The sequence below is a fragment of the Cucumis sativus genome, chromosome 2, assembly GCF_000004075.3.
Source record: "Cucumis sativus cultivar 9930 chromosome 2, Cucumber_9930_V3, whole genome shotgun sequence".
NCBI lineage: Eukaryota > Viridiplantae > Streptophyta > Magnoliopsida > Cucurbitales > Cucurbitaceae > Cucumis > Cucumis sativus.
In genome coordinates this window covers 6,127,487-6,150,051 of record NC_026656.2, presented here as the reverse complement: position 1 = coordinate 6,150,051, position 22,565 = coordinate 6,127,487, and the positions used below count along the sequence as shown (strand labels likewise).

The 22,565-nt window shown below is 34.2% G+C and overlaps 2 protein-coding genes and 1 long non-coding RNA gene across 6 annotated transcripts; 1 reads left to right on the top strand and 2 right to left on the bottom strand.

Annotated features, from left to right (window-relative positions):
- Positions 1-1,621: 1,621 nt before the first annotated feature.
- On the top strand, positions 1,622-2,677 carry LOC101209160. The gene is made up of 2 exons (XR_968661.2): positions 1,622-2,010; positions 2,159-2,677. It is a non-coding gene; the product is annotated as an uncharacterized LOC101209160 (long non-coding RNA).
- Positions 2,678-7,746: 5,069 nt separating this feature from the next.
- On the bottom strand, positions 7,747-15,071 carry LOC101221890 (ABC transporter B family member 21). 4 transcript variants are annotated; one of them, XM_031881328.1, is made up of 13 exons: positions 14,859-15,071; positions 13,193-13,555; positions 13,034-13,088; positions 12,773-12,948; positions 12,453-12,674; positions 12,014-12,252; positions 11,386-11,911; positions 11,026-11,299; positions 9,893-10,776; positions 9,549-9,815; positions 9,181-9,444; positions 8,783-9,076; positions 7,747-8,608 (listed from the first exon to the last, which is right to left on the bottom strand). In XM_031881328.1, the coding sequence occupies exons 2-13, from the start codon at positions 13,520-13,522 to the stop codon at positions 8,243-8,245; spliced, it is 3,897 nt and encodes a 1,298-aa protein (XP_031737188.1). In that variant the 5' UTR covers positions 13,523-13,555; positions 14,859-15,071; the 3' UTR covers positions 7,747-8,242. The 4 variants fall into 4 exon arrangements, with proteins under 4 accessions (XP_031737188.1, XP_031737189.1, XP_031737187.1 ...); XM_031881329.1 differs by having other exon boundaries at positions 13,193-13,550; XM_031881327.1 differs by having other exon boundaries at positions 14,966-15,060.
- Positions 15,072-15,942: 871 nt separating this feature from the next.
- Positions 15,943-22,219, bottom strand: LOC101209574 (ABC transporter B family member 4). Its single transcript, XM_004152781.3, has 13 exons — positions 22,064-22,219; positions 21,088-21,447; positions 20,920-20,974; positions 20,660-20,835; positions 20,319-20,540; positions 19,987-20,225; positions 19,360-19,885; positions 19,003-19,276; positions 17,954-18,837; positions 17,610-17,876; positions 17,245-17,508; positions 16,847-17,140; positions 15,943-16,669 (listed from the first exon to the last, which is right to left on the bottom strand). Exons 2-13 carry the CDS (start codon positions 21,415-21,417, stop codon positions 16,304-16,306), a joined length of 3,897 nt encoding a protein of 1,298 aa, XP_004152829.3. The 5' UTR covers positions 21,418-21,447; positions 22,064-22,219; the 3' UTR covers positions 15,943-16,303.
- Positions 22,220-22,565: the final 346 nt, after the last annotated feature.

The following is a 22,565-nucleotide window of genomic DNA, read 5'->3' as shown; positions in this document are numbered from 1 at the left end:
TAGTTAAATATTAACTTGATTTTGAAGCCCCTTTATAATATATAAGGAACGATGAAATGTCATTGCTTTTCTTCTTTTCAAAGATGATCTTAGTAGAGTTCAATTATTCGTAACACTGAATCACATGAAGAGGAAAATTTAAGAAGAGGTCTTGGAAATATGAATTATGATGGTATGTGTGTAGATAAACAATACGATGAATCATATCAATATGCTCAAGTAGAGGATGGTATTCTATTGTCTATGAACAATATTTCAACATTATCACTCGATCACAACCACACAAATCAATGGAAATTGGAAAGAGGAATCCAATTCAACCAATTAGAGGTATCTATTAATAAGAGAACCACATGATTGAATTCAGTGGACTGTGGGAACATTCGGGAGCTCACAACAGTTTAAAGCAGAGACTGCTTATCCTAAGAATGATAGGTATTTGTTCACTACCCTAGGCTTCCTATTTATTTATGGACGTGAATTGAGGCGTTGGACTCCCATAAAAAAGAGATTAGAAGAAGACCTCAATGAACAAAGGGACTTGACCTTTGAGTCAGACAAGCTTGATAAATCAGTTCTTCGGTTAAAAAATATGATGAATAGTCAGATGGAACCCTTATATCCGAAGGAGGCTCCATAAGACAAGTCTGAAGGTGCCTTATGACAGGTTTGAAGGACTATCCATTAGGGGGTATCACTGATCAATTTATAAGAGCATTTGGCTTGATTATAATGGCGACTATTATCTTATATTAGCAGAGTCCTTTACATGACACCAATAAGTGTGTTGTAATGATGTGCATTGTAACCCTACAGAACCATGTGGTCCTAGACTTACTTCAGTTGTCTCACAACCTTCATTGTCAAGTTGTAGATCATAGTTCATTATGCCTGGTACATCTTCATCTAGGACAAACATAGAAGTTGGTGAACTATTTTTTAGTAAGGTAAACTTGAAAATAAGATTGTCTATTATGTCCATCGACACACCAATTTTGAATACAGAGTTTAGAAGTATAGCAAGTCCTTGTTCGATGTCAAATGTATCGAGGATAATTGTACGTGGAGCTCGTGTGCAACAAAACCACAATAGTGTGGTATGTTCAAGATCACAAAGTATGCGAGCTAGTTCACACACATGTTCTATTAGAATTCTAAATTTTGTCCCGCATAGCATAAATAAAGATTCAACTAGTTACAAATCTTCAAAAAAAAAAAAAAAAAAAGTAGAAATTAGTAAATCATTATGTTTTTTCTCTCATTCGAATATGTCTTGCTAAAATAAGTCATGCTAGTCTCGTATATATGCGTCCATAGGCTCACTTATAAGTCTCTCCCTAAGCTTGTATCACTTTACATATTGAGCCAACCGAATAGATTATTTGTAAAAAATTTCTTTGTAACTTCTTTAGCTGAACACCTCTAACTTATATATGTTAACTTGAGCATAACTCAATCGAGTTTTAAACTAAACAATGATTATAATAGATGTTTTATTATAAGTTATACTCGAATAGGACTATCAATTAATGACGAAGACATAGGTCAATTTGAACCCATAAAGTAATATTTCAAATAAAGAAAGAAAGGAAAAAAGAAAGATATTAATAATTGTGTTGACTTGTAATATTTGAAAGAAACATGCAACAACATTGTTTATTTTAATTGAAAGAAAGGACCAAACAATGAGAAATTTGCCCACAACGTACAATCACTCTTCACGAGGCCCATTCTTTCTCCTTCCGGCCAATTCTTCTTCTTCTTCTTCTTCTTCTTCTTCTAACTCCACAAATCCTCTTGCAAAACCCTCTTTCAAATTCAATCCTCAGATCTAATCAATTGGAAGTTTTTAAGAACTTCCCATGAAAAACATCTTCACTCATTTCTAGCTCCTTCTCAGAACCCACCATTTCCCCCTTTTTCCTCATAATGTCTTCTTATGGGGTTTTATTTTCTTTCATTCTCTTGCTCTTTCTTGCTCAAAACGCCATTGAAGGGACCTCAATCCACGTAAGCACTCGAATTCCACTTCTCTTCAAATCCCTCAGTTCCAAAATTCGAAACCCCATTTCTTTCCCTCTCCCCTAAATCGATTTCATCAATGTTCTGTTTCTGAGATTGAATACTGAGCTGATTGTTTGTGTTTGTTGTTTCTTAGGTTAATGAGTCCGATCAAGAACCGATAATGGTACCATTGATGGAGACGACGACGACGACGGCGATGATGATGAACAGCGGTGGCCGGAGACAGCTGAAGAGCTTCCAAATATGTGCTCTCTGTACTTGCTGTGGTGGCGCTAGAGGAATGTGCCTTCCATCGCCTTGTTGCTATGCTATAAACTGTAACATTCCTAATAGGCCTTTTGGGTTTTGCTCTTTTACTCCAAAGACATGTAACTGCTTTGGCTGTCATATTTAAGCTATTTTACTTCTTATTCTTCACCATATTTCTCTCTATTTATGTCATTGAAAATTGTTTATTGTTGGATCTCTGAAATTGTGGAATATATGTTCTAAAATTGTTCATTGTTCATGGGTTTGGCTTGTGATTGTAGCATAGCATGGTGCCATTGTCGAGCTTTTTAGAAGAGAATGTTCCAAGATTTGGCTTGTTTGTTGGGCACTGTTGATACCTCCATTGTGTTTAAATCTAAACGCCTTTTTCTTGCTTTTGATTTATTTGTTTGTTTCTGAGTTGGGTTTTGTGAGACACTGCAAAATAATCCAAACTGACTTCTCTTTTTCATTACAATCATTCCCTTTTCTACAACTGTTCTGATTCATTCTATCATACTCTTTTTCTTTCAACTTTTGAAATTGGTCCAGTGATGACGCTCTATTTCATGTAGATTATTAGAATGGTTAGTAGCGGAAAAATTCAAGAGAAAATCAATATTAAGAATTAGAGTGGAGGACGTCATATCGCTACAAAAGTACAGAATTGTTCTAATACTTATTTTGTTACTTTGATTAGCTTTTTCATGATTAAGCAGACATTGCAGATTAAAAAAGTATGTGTGTGTATATATTATTATATATATGTCATGTCATGCTCAGACCCAACTTTCCCATCAAAGTGAAGGCAGTGGGGTTGCTCTGCAACAACAACATGACAATCATTTGTTGAAATTTGTAGCACAAACAGATATCAGCTCAAAGAAAGGTGCAAATTTCTACCTCCTTTTATCTCTCCCCCCCCCCTCTTCTCTTCTTCCATCTCTCTTTTAGAATTTTCAGGGGTGTTTGACCTAAACTCAATCAATATGAATTTGTATTCAAAAATTGTAACATCTTAGTTTTTCGATAATTGTAAAAAGAAAAAACTCGAGTAATCAATAATTATGAAAAGTAGAAAAAGATGGGAAGATACACCAAGATTTTTATTGGTTTTGTATTTGTTGTTAATTGTTATTAGATGAAATTACAATAAGCACCCGTAGACAATAGCTATATTAGCTCTTATCACTGCACAAAATGGGTAATATACACTAATTAACTCATCATCCTTTCTCCAAGTAATTTGATTCAAATAATCATCCCTAACCATACAAAATTGTTGCAATAAAGCCTTACTGTCATAAATATATGGTAGTGGTTGAATTTAATTACAATAATGTGATAAGTTGGAGTGCATAGTAATTGCAACCACTCCATAATTTAGGGTAGGCTTATAGTTTTCTTCCAACGTTCAAATAAATTCCTTTCGTTCCTAAATTTTGAGACAGATTGGTTCTTAAAATCTCATTTTTGTGTTTAAAAAATCTCTAAACTTTTACAATCTTAAACATTTGATTTTTTATCGATTGAGAATAACTCAATTAATATAAAAATATATATTCTTAATCAAAATGTTGAAAGTGTGTTTTTTTTCATTTGATTCTTTTAATAGCTGCGAGTCTTGTTGGACACAAAAATCAATTCTATGTAACTTATTAAAATAATGTTAGATACGTCACGGTTTTATTAAGATTAAGATTGGTTAGATACAAAATTAAAATTTCAAAGACATATTAGACCGTATATGAATATATTATATGCAAATTTGAAAGTACATGTTTGTAATTTAATTTATTTTTTAATGCTTCAAAAAAGATAGCCTATCTTTTTTTAAGCTAAATTAAACAAAATACCCTTAAACTTTCTAAAAGTTTCGAAAGAAAATTACTTCTGAGTGCTTTTATTATTTGTATATAAACACAAACTGTTATTACTCGTGACAACCGTAAATATTGTTATTAGTAAGGATAAGTTATGTTTGAAGTGTTATAGAAAGTTGGAAGTACATTTAGGGGTTAGGGTGATGCATAAGATGATAGGTCAAAGGAAAGAAGATGTGAGTTTGATGAAGTGTGAAGAAAAAGAGGAGGTTGAAAAGAAAGATTTTAATGTGTGGTGGTAGATGATAAGATATATGAGAGAGGGAATTAATGAATATAGGTGTAGGCAACCAAATAATGAAGAGAAGTTAGTTGGGGTAGTAGCCCATTAAACCTTATCCTTCCTTTTTCACTTCCACCAATTGGATCCTCATGTGCTACTTTCTTTATTACTTTTTAATGCACACATTTCTCTCTTTTTTTGCTCTTTTATGTCAACCATTACTACAAATAATCCCACCACCTCTATACCCTCTACAACTTTTAATTCTAATCTTACAAATAGTCCTTTCTTCACACTTCTACTTCACCTAAATCACACTATAACATATTTATTGAACTAATAATTGATTCGTTTCGTACCTTCTTCTAGATACATGACGACTGCAGTTTCAAAAAAATAATAGCTCGACAAATATATTATAACATAGTATGCATTATGTTTGATGTAATGTTTTAAGTCACCTTTTGTAGATGTTACGTCCGCTCGTTTACTTGCAAATTAGTCAACTTATTTGTCCATGTAGATGTAATAGCTAAAGTTTGAAGATACGTGATAAAGGAAAAAAAAGAAAAAAACTACTTTAAAGTTACAAATTGGTAGAAGTAAAAACTTTGTAAATCGGCAGATTTAGATTGATTATCTTGCTATATTTGTAAATATTTTGATTTATTTTACTAGGTTTCGAAAACAACGGGATTTTATTTTTGGGTGTTTGATGTGTAAGTTTAACAACCCATGTGATGGTACCTGTGACACATAAAACAAACAGTTGGTGGGCATTCTATTTTAGAACCTACCAAAATGCTTCACATTCACACATATCCATTCCTAGACATGAACTTAGCCCCACCATTTCCATTCATTCATCTCTAATATTATTCTTTCATGGCTTTCTTTTCTTAATCTCATCCCAAAATGGGTTTTGTCTTATAATTCATTTTTTCTTCCATCTTTAGTGCCAATTCAGTACAATAATTCTAATTAGCATCAATCACTTTTTTCTCTACCTATTGTCTCTTTTATGTATATAAGGTTCTTGTATGTCCTGTTAATCCAATTTATGTGTATCGAATTAACATTAATGATTGTGGGTTCTTATGATAAGAAGTAAAAGTTTAGGGATATAATCAAACTTATTAAAGTTAATATGATGTATATAAAGAAAATCATCTTAATTTCTTTTGCTTTTATTTTAGCTACACTACATTTTTTAGTGATATAGTATGGTAGATTAATTGAAGTCTATCACACATGGATCGTGATAGAAGTTTATCATTAATGTTACTAATCATATAGAGCGATAAAAATTTATATAATTGATAAACAGAGGGAGAAGTCTATTATTGATATACATGTTCATTCCATCACTTTAGTTGTAGAAAACTTTTATTTATTAATTAAAGTCTCAACAATAATAATAGCTTATCGAGAGTTCGAAATAACAAAAAGAAAAAGTGTTATTACTTATGTTTACATTTGATGGACACCTTATTATACCGTTTATTGTATAAAATTGATTATTAATGACTTAGGTAACTTAATCTTAATCTTGAACTAATTACGAAATCCTGTTCATATGGAACTATCCCTAGATCTGCATAAATGATAGTAGCTCAACAGGGTGGATAACCAGAGACATATGGTGCAACACATAATTTACTTCCACTAATTTTGCTGGACATTTCTACTGTATTCCATCAGTGTGGCACCTCAGCTCCTTGCAAAACGCCTAGCCTAGCCTTGCCTTCTAAAATGCCTAAGACATGCCCTTAGAGGTTCATATGACACCTTTTGTCACCTAGTCATGTCTAAAACACCTAACCACCAGCCATTCTTTAATTCACCTCGTCGTCAACCTCCCAAACTTCAACACTTAGGATTTTCTTCAACTCTTCTTTCCACCAAACAACCTAAACATGACAAAACAACAACTTCCCTTCAACTAAACTTAGTTTTCCTTTAAAACTTAGAAATCCTCAAGTAAGGTTAGGTCTAGGGTTTCCACCAGCTCTATTCGGTAGTTCCATTCCTCATTCTCCTTCAAGGCCTAAGCGGTCAGAGCTAAGTCCATTATCCCATTTCCTTAATTGATTGAAAGTAAAACCAGAATTACCTTTAGCTTTCACATTTTTGTTTTGTCGCCCACCACAAACTATCCTTCCTATTCCTCTTGGCTCTGCCTCTTATTCTCAAACGTCAAACTTCCAATCGACTATCTTCATCAATAAGCAACCGTCGTCAGCCACTGCTTCCCTTCGTCCACGGTTGACAATCTCTCGCCCATCAATTTTTTGTCCATTGTCCATCGTCCCCAATCGTTTGGTAAATTTTCTTTTTAGCTTTCACTTTTTTTTTCTTTCAAAAAGTCAAAATTTTGTTTAGCAAATAACTGAATAAGCATTGGTTAAGGAAAAAGATTCAAACTTTTATTGTTTACAGAATAAATATTGTATTTTTAAAAGGGTTTTAACTACTATGACTTAAAATGTTATATATATTGCATGATAGATTCAAATGGTCAATTTACCCATCTTTATTATTAATAATGTATTAAAAATGGAAAAAGAAAAAGAAAAAAAATGAACCATGATTAAAATTTGCATTTATTAGATATCTTACCTAAATTGATAAGTGATTAATTGTGTTATGTTAATATTATAATCAAAATTACCCTTTAATCATTTTTCTTTTGATGATTTTGTTAAAAAATTCTTCCCTTCCAATTTCACTCTCACTTTTAAGCTCTCTCTCCATCCATTCTTTGTTTTGTTTTGCATTGTTTTTCATATATTCCACGTAATTATAGTATATATTGAATAATACAGTGTATATTTTATGAATGAAAGATTTTAATATCAATTTGTTTATGTATTTTATTTAAAATATTCATATCTTACGTAATAAATAATACGTTATGTTTGAAACAATAGTGATTATGTATGAAAGTTGTTTATGTTCATAGGAACATGAATGAGAAAAAATTATAATAAGTATAGGTAATATATGCCTTTAAAACGTTAGTTGTTCTATGGTATATGTAATGTTGAGAAAAAGTGGATATGCTTGCGATGTAGAGGCGTCGATGAAAGATTGAAGATCTAGGGAATTGTATGAAAAAGTAGTTGAATGAGGAAGATATGTTAAATTGCTTTATGAATAATATATATGAAATAATACATTGTATATTTTATGAATGAAAGGTTACCTTATCAATTTGTTAAATTTTGAAAAAATAGTGATCATGTATGATGAATAGTATATTGAATGTAATAAATTGAGAAACTTTGATTAGCATAGTAGATGAAAATTTATGGAAATAAAACAATTGAATTAAAAGCTGGAATATAAATATTTCAAATCAAAGTGTGAAACAACATACAAAAAATCTAATAATAAGAAGGAAAAATTAGTTCAATAAGGAAAACTTGCGTCTCTTTCGGTTTTGACCAACACATCCACATTTAACGCATATCTTGAAACTCCATTTTAGAAGTAATTCTAATCTTCTTTGTTCGACCAACTGAACATTTTACATTCGATGAAAGGATGACAACTTCAATTTTTTTTTTGTCCTTCGATCCAAGGGTTAATGGCTAATATCTCTCTTCGATGGTACGTTGAGGTTCGCATAATTTACGAGAGGTCTCTCAAGACCTATGAGAACATCATTTATTTAAAATGATGACATTAGTACTAAGAGGACTTGAGAGACCTCTCTTAAATTATGTGAACCTCAACCTACTATCGAAGAGATATATTAGCCATTAAACTCATTCTTTCAAAAGAACAAAAAAAAAAAAAAAACTAAACTATACATGTATATATGTATAAAAGAGAAATGATAATTGTAGGAAAATGGTGATTAAGCTGCTGATGAAGATGAAGCATTTGTGTGAAGGTGAACTAAGGAAGCATAAAATCCATCTTTGATATTAATCAAAGTATCATGCTTTCCTTTTTCAACTATCACTCCATTTTTTACCACCGCAATTATATCAGCATTTTTCACAGTACTTAATCTATGAGCTATCACTATAGTTGTTCTGTTCACCATCACCTTGTCTAATGCATCTTGAACCACTCTTTCTGATTCCGCATCAAGTGCACTTGTTGCCTCATCAAACAACAAAATCTTCGGCCTCTTGATTATCGCTCGTGCAATCGCTACTCGCTGCTTCTGCCCTCCTGATAGCTGAGCTCCTCTCTCTCCCACCATCGAGTCATAGCCCTGCTCATTTTGCATTCATGAGTTTGTTAAAATAGTTAATGAATGTCCTGTGTTTAAACTCTTTGTGGTGTTATTTTTTTCTCAATCAAGTAGTGTTCTAGTTGTGAAAAAGTATGATAATTACATATATGAAGTTATATGATGATGAACGACAAAAGTATTCATTTTTCTCACCTGATGCAAACTACTGATGAACTTGTGAGCATTGGATAATTCAGCTGCAGCAATTATTTCAGCCTCAGTTGCATCTCCTCCCTTCCCGTATGCTATGTTAGAGCGAATTGTGTCATTGAAAAGGACTGGTTCTTGGCTCACTAATCCCATTTGTTGTCTCAACCATTTGACTTGAAACTTGTGAATCTCAATTCCATCGAGTGTTATACTACCCGAATCGGGATCATAAAACCTTTGTAAAAGAGAGATAACAGTGGATTTTCCACAACCACTTTCTCCAACCAAAGCAATAGTCTAAAAGAAAAAGCACATGGGAAACCAAAATGAAAACTTGTGTTTAGTTTTTTTCAAAGGAAATTTAAAGTAATAAGAAAAGAAAAATAAAAAAAATCAAATACCTTCCCAGATCGAATGGTCAAGCTGAGGTCTCGAAGAATTTGAACATCTGGTCTAGAAGGATACTTGAAGCTTACATGCCGAAACTCGATTTCACCTTTCAAATTTTCATACATTTCACCTGTTTCAACACTCGGGTCAATTTCTGATTTACGATCAATCATGGAAAATATGGAAGCAGTGGCTTCTTTTGCCTTGGTAGAATCAGGTGCAAGTGAGCTTGATTGAGAAATGGCAAAAGCAGCCATTGTCAAAGCAAAGAAAACCTGTCAATGACATTTATGATTACTAACTAGAAACTAATAAACAAGGGTTGTGTAGTCGATTACGAAAGTTAAAAGAAATGATCATCAGTTCAACAGATACTTACTTGAAAAACGTCGGAGAAAGTGGCTTTGCCATCTTGAACGAAATGAGCACCAGCAAAGAATGTTGCAGCATAGACTGAAAACAATAAAAAGAATGATACTCCAAATCCAGTCCCACTGATCAAACCTTGTCTTATTCCTGCCTTCATCGGACCTTCACATTTCTTTTTATAAAGTAGCATCACCTTTTCTTCTGCACAAAATGATGCAACTGTTCTTATACTCCCCACCGCATCGGTAGCAACCTGGCTGGCTTGTTCGTACATCAACTGCCAAGCAATAAACAATGTCAATGAATAGTTATAGTAACACTTCAACCTATATATTCGTTAGTTTTAGATTCTACCTTTGCATCTGCACTAAATCCTTTCAAAAACTTCATTTGGACAAAGCCGTTGAGACCAAGAAGTGGAAACATGGCTAGGACTATCAAAGCCAACTGCCAACTTGCAACAAAAGCAATGACTAAACCAGCTGTAACTGTTGCTAGACTCTCGACAAGTTGACTTAGCGCATCCCCGACCAACGAACGTACAGTTGCAGCATTTGCCGAGAGCCTTGCACCTATTGAACCGCTAGAATTTTCAGTCCTATCAAACCAACCAACCTCCATGTTAACTATGTTTTGAAAACAAAGCAATCTAATCCGTTGTATTAACTTGCAACCCGCCACAGAAAAGAAGTATGTTTTCGCTGGAGCAGCCAGTAATGATGCTATACCAAGGAACATCAATATCATTGCCCAAAATTTCGATTCTTTTTTTACTTTATCCGGTGGTTTGTAAAATGTTTCGATCGCATTGGCAAATAGTAAGCCGAAAATTGGAAGAATGACCCCATTGATGATGGCAGCCATAGATCCAAGTACAAGTATGGGAATTTCAGGCTTATTGAGGAATACAAGTCGACGAAGTGGGACTGGTGGTGATCGTTCTTTGGTGTCGACAGATGCACTTTCATCTGCAATAGGAACATCTGTGATAGGAACCCCTGCAGGTAAACCAAAAGAAACTGAAAAAGAGTGGCGGCTGCTGTTTCCTACTCCAGATGATTCTCTGCTAAGGGACCGTGTCATCGGTGCTCCTTTGCTATATCGTCTAAACGATCCCGATTTACTTTCTTGTTTAACTTTATCAATTCCTGCTTCTTGGGACTCTTGGTTGACTTCTTGCAGCCTAATAAGTTGTGAGTATGGTCCTTCAGGATCCTTAAGTAGTTCTGTGTGAGAGCCTAATGGATCAAACAAAGTCAATTAGTAGACGACTTAGAGACCAAAAATGTTCTGAAGAACAATTATCAGTTTTTTTTTGTCTAAAACTTGACCTTACAAAAGCGAACTGTTATGAAACTTCTTGCTGTAGAAATTAGTTTAACTAATCAAACCGACTGAACTATGAGATAATAATCGACTCACTGGGGAAGCAATATGGGTGGGAGCGATAGAACAAAAAAAGTTGAAAAGAAAAAACTTCTTAGTACCTTTTTCAACCAACTTTCCTTTATGAATGACAGCAATCATATCTGCATTTCTTACTGTGCTAAGACGATGAGCAACGATTACCGTAGTTCGATTAACCATGATTCGGTCCAATGCTTCTTGCACAACATGCTCGGATTCAGCATCAAGTGCACTTGTAGCTTCATCTAGAAGCAAAATTCTCGGATCTTTCAAAATTGCTCTAGCAATGGCAACTCTTTGCTTTTGACCACCAGAAAGTTGAGTTCCATGTGCACCAACAAGTGTGTTCAGTCCCTGGACGCAATTTTAGCTCTATATATTAGAATAACATAAGAAATACTACTATTAATGCATTAAACTCTCGGAGCGAATTTTGATACCTGAGGTAATTTGTCGATAAATTTCGAAGCATTGGCAAGTTCAGCTGCTATTTTTATCTCTTCCATGGTTGCGCCATCTTTTCCGTAAGCGATGTTATCCATTATGCTAGATGCAAACAACACAGGTTCTTGGCTGACAAGACCAATTTTGATTCTAATCCATTTTAGTTGAAACTCTTTGAGGTTGATGCCATCAATAAGAACTTCACCCATACTTGGATCATAGAATCTCTCAATCAAACTTATCACAGTTGATTTCCCACTTCCACTTTGTCCAACCAAAGCAGCAGTCGTCCCACTCGGAATTTTTAGGGAAAACCCATTGAAAATCTGCTCATTTGGTCTAGTAGGATAGCTAAAATGAATATCTCTCAATTCTATGTCGCCCGAAATGTCGTCTAATATCTTTCCTTCCATGTCGTAAGCATCGATTAGCGGCTTCCTCTTGATTGTTTCAAACATTTTAAAGGCTGCAGCTCGGCCAGCAGCAAATGCACTTAGGCATGGAGATGCTTGGCCCAAAGACCTGATAGAAACATTGAGCACAAAGCAAGTATATATTAAAAGGGAATTCAGCTGATAAACTTTGTAATGTGTACGTAGTGAAAGAAATGCAAATAAAGCCCACATGGAACCAGTTATTACGGCAATGAGCACGTTCAGAACTTCGCCTCCGGTGTATCCTTTATCCAGTATCAACTTTGCACCATACCATATAGCCAATGAATCGCTGAAGAGAAGTACTGCTGAAACAGTGCCAAAACCGATTCCCACGGCCAAACCTTCGTGAACACCCGATCGATAAGCATTTACAAGAAATTTTTTATAATTTGTCACAGCTTGTTTCTCACCGGTAAATGAGACAACCTACAAAGAATTAAAGTATCAACTTCAAGAGTAAGAAGTCCTAAAGAACATGTTTGAGTACCATATAGCTAACACATTGTTTGTAAGCCATGTGCTATTTCTACACTGTTCGTGTTTCTTGCTTGTCGATTTGTTTCTGTCATAACAAAACAAATAATCCAAAAAAATAAACTATGATGTTTGGACAATATATAACATACAGTTCTAATTGAGCTGATTGTTTGCTCAACGACGTCGGCTGCTTTTGCATAAGCATTTTGACCACGATATGCCATTTTCGTAACAATGATCGACGTAATACCCCCAAAAATCACAAGGAGAGGAAAGGAGGATAACATGACCAGTGTTAAAAGCCACCCTTTAATGAAAGCTATTATAAAGCCTCCAAAGAATGTTGATACAAGTTGTATACATTTTCCAACCTGAATGAAGAAGATAAGAATTTCTTAAACACTATCACTCACGAATATATACATGTAATGGGGTTTTAAGCTTAATTTTCATACTAAAATGTTGTTACCTTCTCCCCCATTGCATCTTGTATAAGAACAGTGTCTCCTGACATCCTCTCGACCACCTCTCCGGTGTTCGTTTCCATGTCAAAGAAAGAAACATCCTGTCTCAATATAGTTTTGAGATACAAACCCCTTATTCTTGAAGCTTGCCTCTCCCCTGTAACCATCCAACTAGACACCTCTGATACATGTAAACAAACAAAGAATTAAACAACCATAATATATATCTTGAACTCAATAAAACTTGGTACCGAAAAATTTCTTACGGATGAAAGCCGCTACGCCACATCCAATTCCTAAGTACACAAATTTAAGGCAGACCTGCACAACATTTTGAGGAGGTAACAAAGTTAATGAAATGAAGTTTGTTCATGGTGTAGGAATACAAAAATGGATTCTTCATAAATCATAACATATAGTTTCACCTTTGAAACTACTTTAACTATGTTTGAGCTGCTTTGGTTAACACCAAATGAATCTGTCAATTCTCCAAACACAATAGTCATAAGGGGTAGACTGAGTCCATTCCCTATGGCGCCAATGGAGCCAATGATCATCAAAAGAACATCGTTTGAATCTGCAAATGAGAATAACTTATAGAATGGAACTGAATTCGTCTTCCCATCACCATTTTTGTTGTTAAAATCTTGTTGGTTTTCATTGTTGTTGGAGCTTTTCTCAGTTTCGTTGGCTCTTGATGAGGTTGGTTGATGTGTATTATTTGAGTTTCCATCTACACCATTTTTTATCTCCATTTTTGGTGTCCTCAATTTTAACTCTACACTACACTAAGAAAATATCACACAAAGAGAATGGTGAGTATTAAAACAATCCATTTGGATTTAAACTTTTTAAAGCCTTTTGGAAATAGGTAAGAGTCTTCTCAAAAAACTCAAACTAGTCTTTGAACCATGAAATCAATAATACAACAAAAAAAGAAAAAACTCACCTCAATCAAAAAATATTTTTTATAGTTGCAAATTTAACAATTAGATTCAAAATAATTAAGTAAAAATTTACAAATATAGCAAAATTTATCAAATTCTATCACCGATAGACCATATTGTAAATATTGGTTTATATATCACTTATAGATTATACGAGTTTATCAATGACTCAAGTCTATCCGTGATAGTTTTGTTATATTTGCAATTTTTTTTAAAAATATTCTTATAATCTTAATTATTATTCATCAAATGACCATCAATTACAATTATCCTTTCATTATTACTTTATACTGTTTAACAATGGTTCTTGACAGAAAATGAAACAAACTTGTAACATAAAAACTTTTAAGAAAGTGTTCAAGGGAAAATTAATTTTTAAGAAAGTGTTTAAGTGAAAATTAATTTTTGAAAAAACACTTTCTTTCTGGTCAACGTCTAGTAGGATTTTATTATTTCCCTTTATTCAGTAGTTTTATTATTATTATTTTGGACTTTGAGGATATTAGTTTATTATTATTGTTCTTCTTCTTCTTATTATTTTCTTTTTATTTTGGACTTTGAGGATAGTTTAGGATTTTATGGGTGATTATGAGTGATTGAACTCAATTTATCATGATAGATGTAATCTTTTAGTTTTGATGTTTGATTAATTTGAAGTCTTTTATGGCAACACTCATTGATAATGTGTTCTTATACTCAGTTTAAATTTAAATTCAAACTTTCATTTAAGATATTTAAGATAAATTAAGTGTTAGTAATGCATAGTATTGAATTGAACTAGAAATCCAATTGTAAGTCAAACACAGTTCCAGCTTTGCATGGTACTAAAATCACACTATTACTTCTTTTCTCTCCTATCAAAAGAGAAAGTATGATTAGAGTTGATAAATTCTGGAAGAAAGAAGAAGAAAACAACAAGTTGAGATGACATGCAAAAGATAAAAAGAGAGAAAAAAGGATGAAAAGCATGATTTAAGATGAAGAAAGGCTCAAATAATAATAATCTTCACATGAAAGAAATCAGCACCAAATTAAAACATAATATTGGGAAGAGGAAAAATGGTTGAGAACCAGAAGAAAGGTGAGAAAAGAAGAAAAGGAAGAAGGAAGAAGAAGAAGGTGAAGGCAAAAGGCAAAGTAATACCTGAAAAAACAAAAAGATAAAAGATGAACGTTAAAGCACCATTATATCCTTTTGAAAGAGAATTAGAAAGAGAGAACCCTTTTGGGACTTTCCTCAACAAAACCTACCATCTCCTCTTTCCTTCATTCCCAACAACAAAGCTTTTCTTCTTCCTTCTTTCTTCTTTCCTTTTACCTTCGTTTTATTGAAAATTCATATTCAAAAGTCAAACTTAGAATATTAAGAAATGCAAAGATCCAAATGCACTGAACCCAAACCAAAATCAATGTCCAAAGACTAATATTTATTGGGTTTTTGCTCAATTTTCAATTTTCTAAAAATAAAAACAATACTGTCTCTTTTAGGTTTGGTTGGGAACCAATTTTCCAATTTCCTTTTTATTTTTTAAAGTCAAGTCTATATTTTCTAAACAAAAACAAGAGTTTTGAAAACTATTTGTTTTAGTTTTCAAATTTGGGTTTGATTTGCTTTTCGGGACATAGGTAAAAAATTAAAATATATATTGTTGAAAACATTGGTAAAGAGTAGAAAACGAAGCTAAATATTTAGAGTGGAATAAATGTTTATAGAGTTAATTTTCAAAAACTCAACACTAAAAACTAAATGGTACGGTACTAAACCGGCTTCACTTCATCTTTTCGAAATTTTTTTCTTTCTCGAATAAAGTTTTTTAAACAAAACAACAAAGATTGGAAAGATAGAGAGATCACTTCACATTTTCTTTGAAGACATATGGATTAAGAGCAAAGGAAACTTAATGTTATCTAATGTAATATTTAAGTCATAAACACGTGTTTTTGATAAAGATTTTGGGACCATACTTAAGATTTTTTTTTTCTCTTTTCTCAACTTGGACATTTTCTTTTGGCTATTTAATATTTTCACTACTTTTGAAAACTTGGAACTCATATATATGACGAAAGAAGAAACTTAAAGAAATGAGCCATCTACGACTTGCTTTGTTTCATAAATTTTAATATAAGGATTAGCCTTGAATTATTTGGGTTGCTTAAAGTAAATGAATATATATTATATTGCATAATAGAAATAAAATAATAGACCTAAAGAGAATCCAAGGATAATAAGTGATTGAGATGTTTTTGATTATGAATATTGTAAAGAAAAAGGGAAATTAGGATGCCTTTTAATCCCCAGTTTGTCCTAATTAAATGGTCCATTGGGTAGTATTTAATTGAACTAACACAACAATTCAAAGAATTAAGCTCACTCTTTCACTACATTAAACTTAACCCATACAACTTGTGTTGAGTATTTTTGGATGCATCACTTGGGCAGTACCAATATTTGATAATATAATCCATTAGAAATCCCCCCCACCAATAAAAAACAAAAAGAATTACTAACACTCTTCACTCTTTCAAAATAAAAATACAAGATTATACATGTATGTATAAAAGAAAAACATAGGTTGAAGAAAATGGTGATTATGCTGCTGATGAAGATGAAGCATTTGTGTGAAGTTGAACTAAGGAAGCATAAAATCCATCTTTGATATTAATCAAACTATCATGCTTTCCTTTTTCAACTATCACTCCATTTTTTACCACTGCAATTATATCAGCATTTTTCACAGTACTTAATCTATGAGCTACCACTATGGTTGTTCTGTTCACCATCACCTTGTCCAATGCATCTTGAACCACTCTTTCTGATTCTGCATCAAGTGCACTCGTCGCCTCATCTAACAACAAGATCTTCGGGCTCTTGATTATCGCTCGTGCAATTGCTACTCGTTGCTTCTGCCCTCCCGATAGTTGAGCTCCTCTCTCTCCCACCATCGAGTCATAGCCCTGCTCATATTGCATTCATGAGTTTGTTAAAATATTTAATGAATGTTCTGTGCTTGAACTCTTTATAGTGTTATTTTATTCACAATCAAGGAGTGTTCTAGTCGTGAAGAAGTATGATAATTACATATATGAAGAAGTTATATGATGATGAACAACAAAAGTATTCATTTTTCTCACCTGATGCAAACTACTGATGAACTTGTGAGCATTGGACAATTCAGCTGCAGCGATTATTTCAGTCTCCGTTGCATCTCCTCCCTTCCCATATGCTATGTTAGCTCGGATCGTGTCATTGAAAAGGATCGGTTCTTGGCTCACTAAACCCATTTGTTGTCTCAACCATTTAACTTGAAACTTGTGAATCTCAATTCCATCAAGTGTTATGCTACCAGAATCAGGATCATAAAACCTTTGTAATAGAGAGATGACAGTGGATTTTCCACAACCACTTTCTCCAACTAGAGCAACAGTCTAGAAAAAAGGAAGCCCATAGAGAAACCAAAATGAAAACTTGCACATAGATTTTTCAGATAAAAATTAAAATTAAAGTAATAGGAAAAGTAAAAAATATATACCTTCCCAGATCGGATGGTCAAGCTGAGGTCTCGAAGAATTTGAACATCTGGTCTAGAAGGATACTTGAAACTTACATGTCGAAACTCGATCTCACCCTTAAAATTTTCCAATGTTTCGCCTGTTTCAACACTCGGATTGATTTCTGATTTACGATCAATCATGGAAAATATGGAAGCAGTGGCTTCTTTTGCTTTGGTAGAATCAGGTGCAAGTGAACTTGATTGAGAAATGGCAAAAGCAGCCATTGTCAAAGCAAAGAAAACCTGCCAATGACATTTATGATTACTAACTAGCAACTAATAAACAAGGCTTGTGTTGTCGATTACGAAAGAAAGAAAGGATCATCAGTTCAACAGGTACTTACTCGAAAAATGTCAGAGAAAGTGGCTTTGCCATCTTGAACGAAATGAGCACCGGCAAAGAATGTTGCAGCATAGACTGCAAACAATAAAAAGAATGATACTCCAAATCCAGTCCCACTGATCAAACCTTGTCTTATTCCTGCCTTCATTGGACCTTCACATTTCTTTTTGTAAAGTAGCATCACCTTTTCTTCTGCACAAAATGATGCGACTGTTCTTATACTCCCCACCGCATCGGTAGCAACCTGGCTGGCTTGTTCGTACATCAACTGCCAAGCAATAAACAATGTCAATGAATAATTATAGTAACACTTCAACCTACATATTAGTTAGTTTAAGATTCTACCTTTGCATCTGCACTAAATCCTTTCAAAAACTTCATTTGTACATAGCCGTTAAGCCCAAGAAGTGGAAACATGGCGAGGACTATAAAAGCCAACTGCCAACTTGAAGCAAAAGCAATGACTAAACCAGCTGTAACTGCTGCGAGATTCTCAACAAGTTGACTTAGTGCATCCCCAACCAGTGCACGCACAGTTGCAGCATTTGCTGAGAGCCTAGCACCTATTGAACCACTAGAATTTTCGGTTCTATCAAACCAACCAACCTCCATGTTAACTATGTTTTGAAAACAAAGCAATCTAATCCGTTGTATTAACTTGCAACCAGCCACAGAAAAGAAGTATGTTCTTGCTGGAGCTGCCACTAATGACGCTATACCAAGCAACATCATTATCAATGCCCAAAATCTAGAATCCTTTTTGAGTTTATCCGGCGGTTTGTAAAATGTTTCGATGGCATTGGCAAATATTAACCCGAAAAGTGGAAGAATGACACCATTGATGATGGCAGCCACAGATCCAAGTACAAGTATGGGAATTTCAGGCTTATTGAGGAGTGCAAGTCGACGAAGTGGGACTGGAGGTGATCGTTCTTTGGTGTCGACAGATGCACTTTCATCAGCCATTGGAACATCTGTAATAGGAACTCCCGCAGGTAAACCAAATGAAACTGAGAAAGAGTGGCGGCTGCTGTTACCTACACCAGATGATCCTCTACTAATGGATCGTGCCATCAACACTCCTTTGCTATATCGTCTAAACGATCCCGATATACTTTCTTGTTTAACTTTATCAATTCCAGCTTCTTGAGACTCTTGGTTGACTTCTTGCAGCTTAATAAGTTGTGAGTAAGGTCCTTCAGGATCCTTAAGTAGTTCTGTGTGAGAGCCTGATAAATCAAAGTCAACCTATCAGACTTAAAGAGATCAGAAACTTATTGGTGTAGAAAATAGTTTAATCAATCAAAACGGACCACACTACCAGATCATAATCCACCCAATAGGGTAGCAATATGGGAGTGATAGAACAAAAAGAAAAGACAACTTCTTGGTACCTTTTTCAACCATCTTTCCTTTATGAATGACAGCAATCATATCTGCATTTCTTACGGTGCTTAGACGATGTGCAACAATTACCGTAGTTCGATTAACCATGATTCGGTCCAATGCCTCTTGCACGACATGCTCGGATTCAGCATCAAGTGCACTTGTAGCTTCATCTAGAAGTAAGATTCGTGGATCTTTCAAAATTGCTCTAGCAATGGCAACTCTTTGCTTTTGACCACCAGAAAGTTGAGTTCCATGAGCACCAACAAGTGTGTCCAGTCCCTGAATGCAATCAAGCTCTTAGTATTAGAAAAACATTCGAAAACATACCATTTATGCATTAAACTCATAGCAAATGTTGACACCTGGGGTAGTTTGTCGATAAATTTTGACGCATTGGCAAGTTCAGCTGCTGCTTTTATCTCTTCCATGGTTGCACCATCTTTTCCATAGGCGATGTTATCCTTTATGCTAGATGCAAACAAAACAGGTTCTTGGCTGACAAGACCAATTTTGCTTCTAATCCATTTTAGTTGAAACTCTTTGAGGTTGATGCCATCAATAAGAACTTCACCCATACTTGGATCATAGAATCTCTCAATCAAACTTATCACAGTTGATTTTCCACTTCCACTTTGCCCAACCAAAGCAGCAGTCGTCCCACTCGGAATTTTTAGGGAAAATCCATTGAAAATATTCTCATTTGGTCTCGTAGGATAGCTAAAATGAACATCTTTCAATTCTATATCACCTGTAATGTCGTCTAATGTCTTTCCTTTCATGTCATAAGCATCAATGAGAGGTATCCTCTTGATAGTTTCAAACATTTTAAATGCTGCAGCTCGACCAGCAGCAAATGCACTTAAGCATGGAGATGCTTGGCCTAAAGACCTGATGAAAATATTGAGCACAATTAGATATATATTCAAGCTAAGTGAAATTAGTTGAGAAACTTTGTAATGTGTAGTAAAAGAAATGTAAATAAAGCTCACATGGAACCAGTTAGCACGGCAATGACCACGTTAAGAACTTCGCCTCCAGTGTATCCTTTATCCAATACCAACTTTGCACCATACCATATAGCCAATGAATAGCTGAAGAAAAGTACTGCAAAAATAGTTCCAAAACCAACTCCCACAGCCAATCCTTCTTGAACACCCGATCGATAAGCGTTTACGAGAAATTTTTTATAATTGCTCACAGCTTGTTTCTCTCCAGTAAATGAGGCAACCTACCCAACAGTAAAGTATCAAGAGTAAACTCTCATAAAGAATAGACAGTCCAAAGAAAGAAACCTATGATATTTAGACAATATATAACATACCGTTCTAATTGAGCTGATTGTTTGCTCGACGACATCGGCTGCTTTTGCATAAGCACTTTGACCACGGGAAGTCATTTTTGTAATAATGACCGACGTAATACCTCCAGAAATCACAAGGAGAGGAAGGGAGGATAACATGACCAGCGTTAGAAGCCACCCTTTAATGAAAGCTATTATAAAGCCTCCAAAGAATGTTGATACAAGTTGTATACATTTTCCAACCTGAACAAATAAGACATAAATTTCTTAAACATCATTCACAAGTATACAACTTGAATGGCAATTCAATCTTTTCCATGTAGTGAACTTTTAAGTTTAATTTTTATACTAAATGATGTTACCTTCTCCCCCATTGCATCTTGTATAAGAACGGTGTCTCCTGACATCCTCTCAACCACCTCTCCGGTGTTCGTTTCCATGTCAAAGAAAGAAACATCTTGCCTCAATATAGTTTTGAGATACAAACCCCTTATTCTTGAAGCTTGCCTCTCCCCTGTGACCATCCAACTAGCTACCTCTGATATGCACAAACAAAGAATCAACAATCAGAATCGTTTACACAATAAGAATTGACAAAACTCGGTACTGAAAATGATCTTACGGATAAAAGCCGCTGCACCACATCCAATTGCTAAGTACACAAATTTAAGACATACCTGCACGACATTTTGAAGGCAACAAAGTTAATAAAATGAAGCTTATCTTGTTGTAATACAAAGAGTGGTTCTTCATAAATCATAACGTAACATAACATCACAGATAGTCTCACCTTGGAAACTACTTTAACTATATCTGTATTGCTCTGATTAACACCAAATGAATCAGTCAATTCTCCAAACACAATAGTCATAAGTGGTAGACTGAGGCCGTTCCCTATGGCGCCGATCGTGCCAAAAATCATCAAAAGAACATCGGTCGAATCTGCAAATGAGAATAGCTTGTAGAATGGAACCGAATTGGTTTTCCCATCTCCATTTTTGCTCTTCAAATCTTCTTGGTTTGCATTTTTATTGGAGCTTTTCTCAGTTTCATTAGCTCTTGATGAGCTTGGTTGATCTATATTATTTGCTTTTCCGTCTACCCCATTTTCTATCTCCATTTTTGCTGTCCTAAATTCAAACTCTACCTACTGGAAAAAACAGAACACAAAAGAATGACATTTAAGAATCATCATTTTGAATTCTAGAACAAATATCTGAAAAAAGAATCTGAAAAAAGTCAAAAAGAGATTGTAGGAGAAACTTGTACATTCAACACAACAAACCTCCCCAGAAACAGAGCAAAAAAAGAAAAACAGAGTATATGAAAAAACAAGAGGAATTACTGTACTCTCTCTCTTATTAATCCAAAAGAGAAACCCAAAAGATGATTAAACTTCATTAATTTCTCCATTTCATTTTCATCAAAAGAAACAAAGTGAAACAGACCAAAGTAAAAAAGAAGAAGAAAAAGTAAATTTCTTAAAATGCTCAAACATAGGAAGAAACAAAAAGGCACAAAAAAAAAATAAAAAATGGAGGAAGATGAAGAAGACAAGAAGAAGTAGAAATGTGAAGTCTGAGATGAAAGAGAAAGATACCAACTAAAGAAAAACCCATAAAAACAGAAGAGAGAAAGAGGAATAAGAGAATACAATCAGAAGAAACTCCAAAGAAAAGAAAAGAAAAGGAAATTATTTTTTTATAAAAAAAAGAACAAGTGGGTGATTAAGCTTGCAGAAGATGAAAGCAAAGGCGAAAGAGTACCTGAAAAAGAAGAGAAAACAAAGATGAAAATTGAAAAGCACCAAACTTTTGTAGAAGAGAGTATTGGAAAAGAAAGAGGTATTTTGGCAGTTGCTATTAAGCAGAGGATTTTATAAAGGGGTTTCTCATAATCAAACATTTCCTCATTCCTTGACGGCCAAGCTCAATTCCTTTTTTATAAAAACAAAATTCCAAAATGGGATCCACATCCACTAAATCAAAACCCTTTAACAAATGTCTCAAATGTCAAACCAACACACCTCTCCACTTTTCCCCATTCTCTCTTTTATGTGCCTTTCCCCATACCTTCAATGTTCATACTTCAACAAATTTTTAATGAAATCTCTCATAATAATTTTCATCCCATAAATTAAAAAAGTTGATATTAGTTATAAAAGAAAATTTAGTAAGGATCACATGAATCCAACACATGTATATACTTAGAAGGTAAGATAAAAACTTGGTGAGCAAACAAGAAATTTCCCAGTTTGACTTTTCTTTC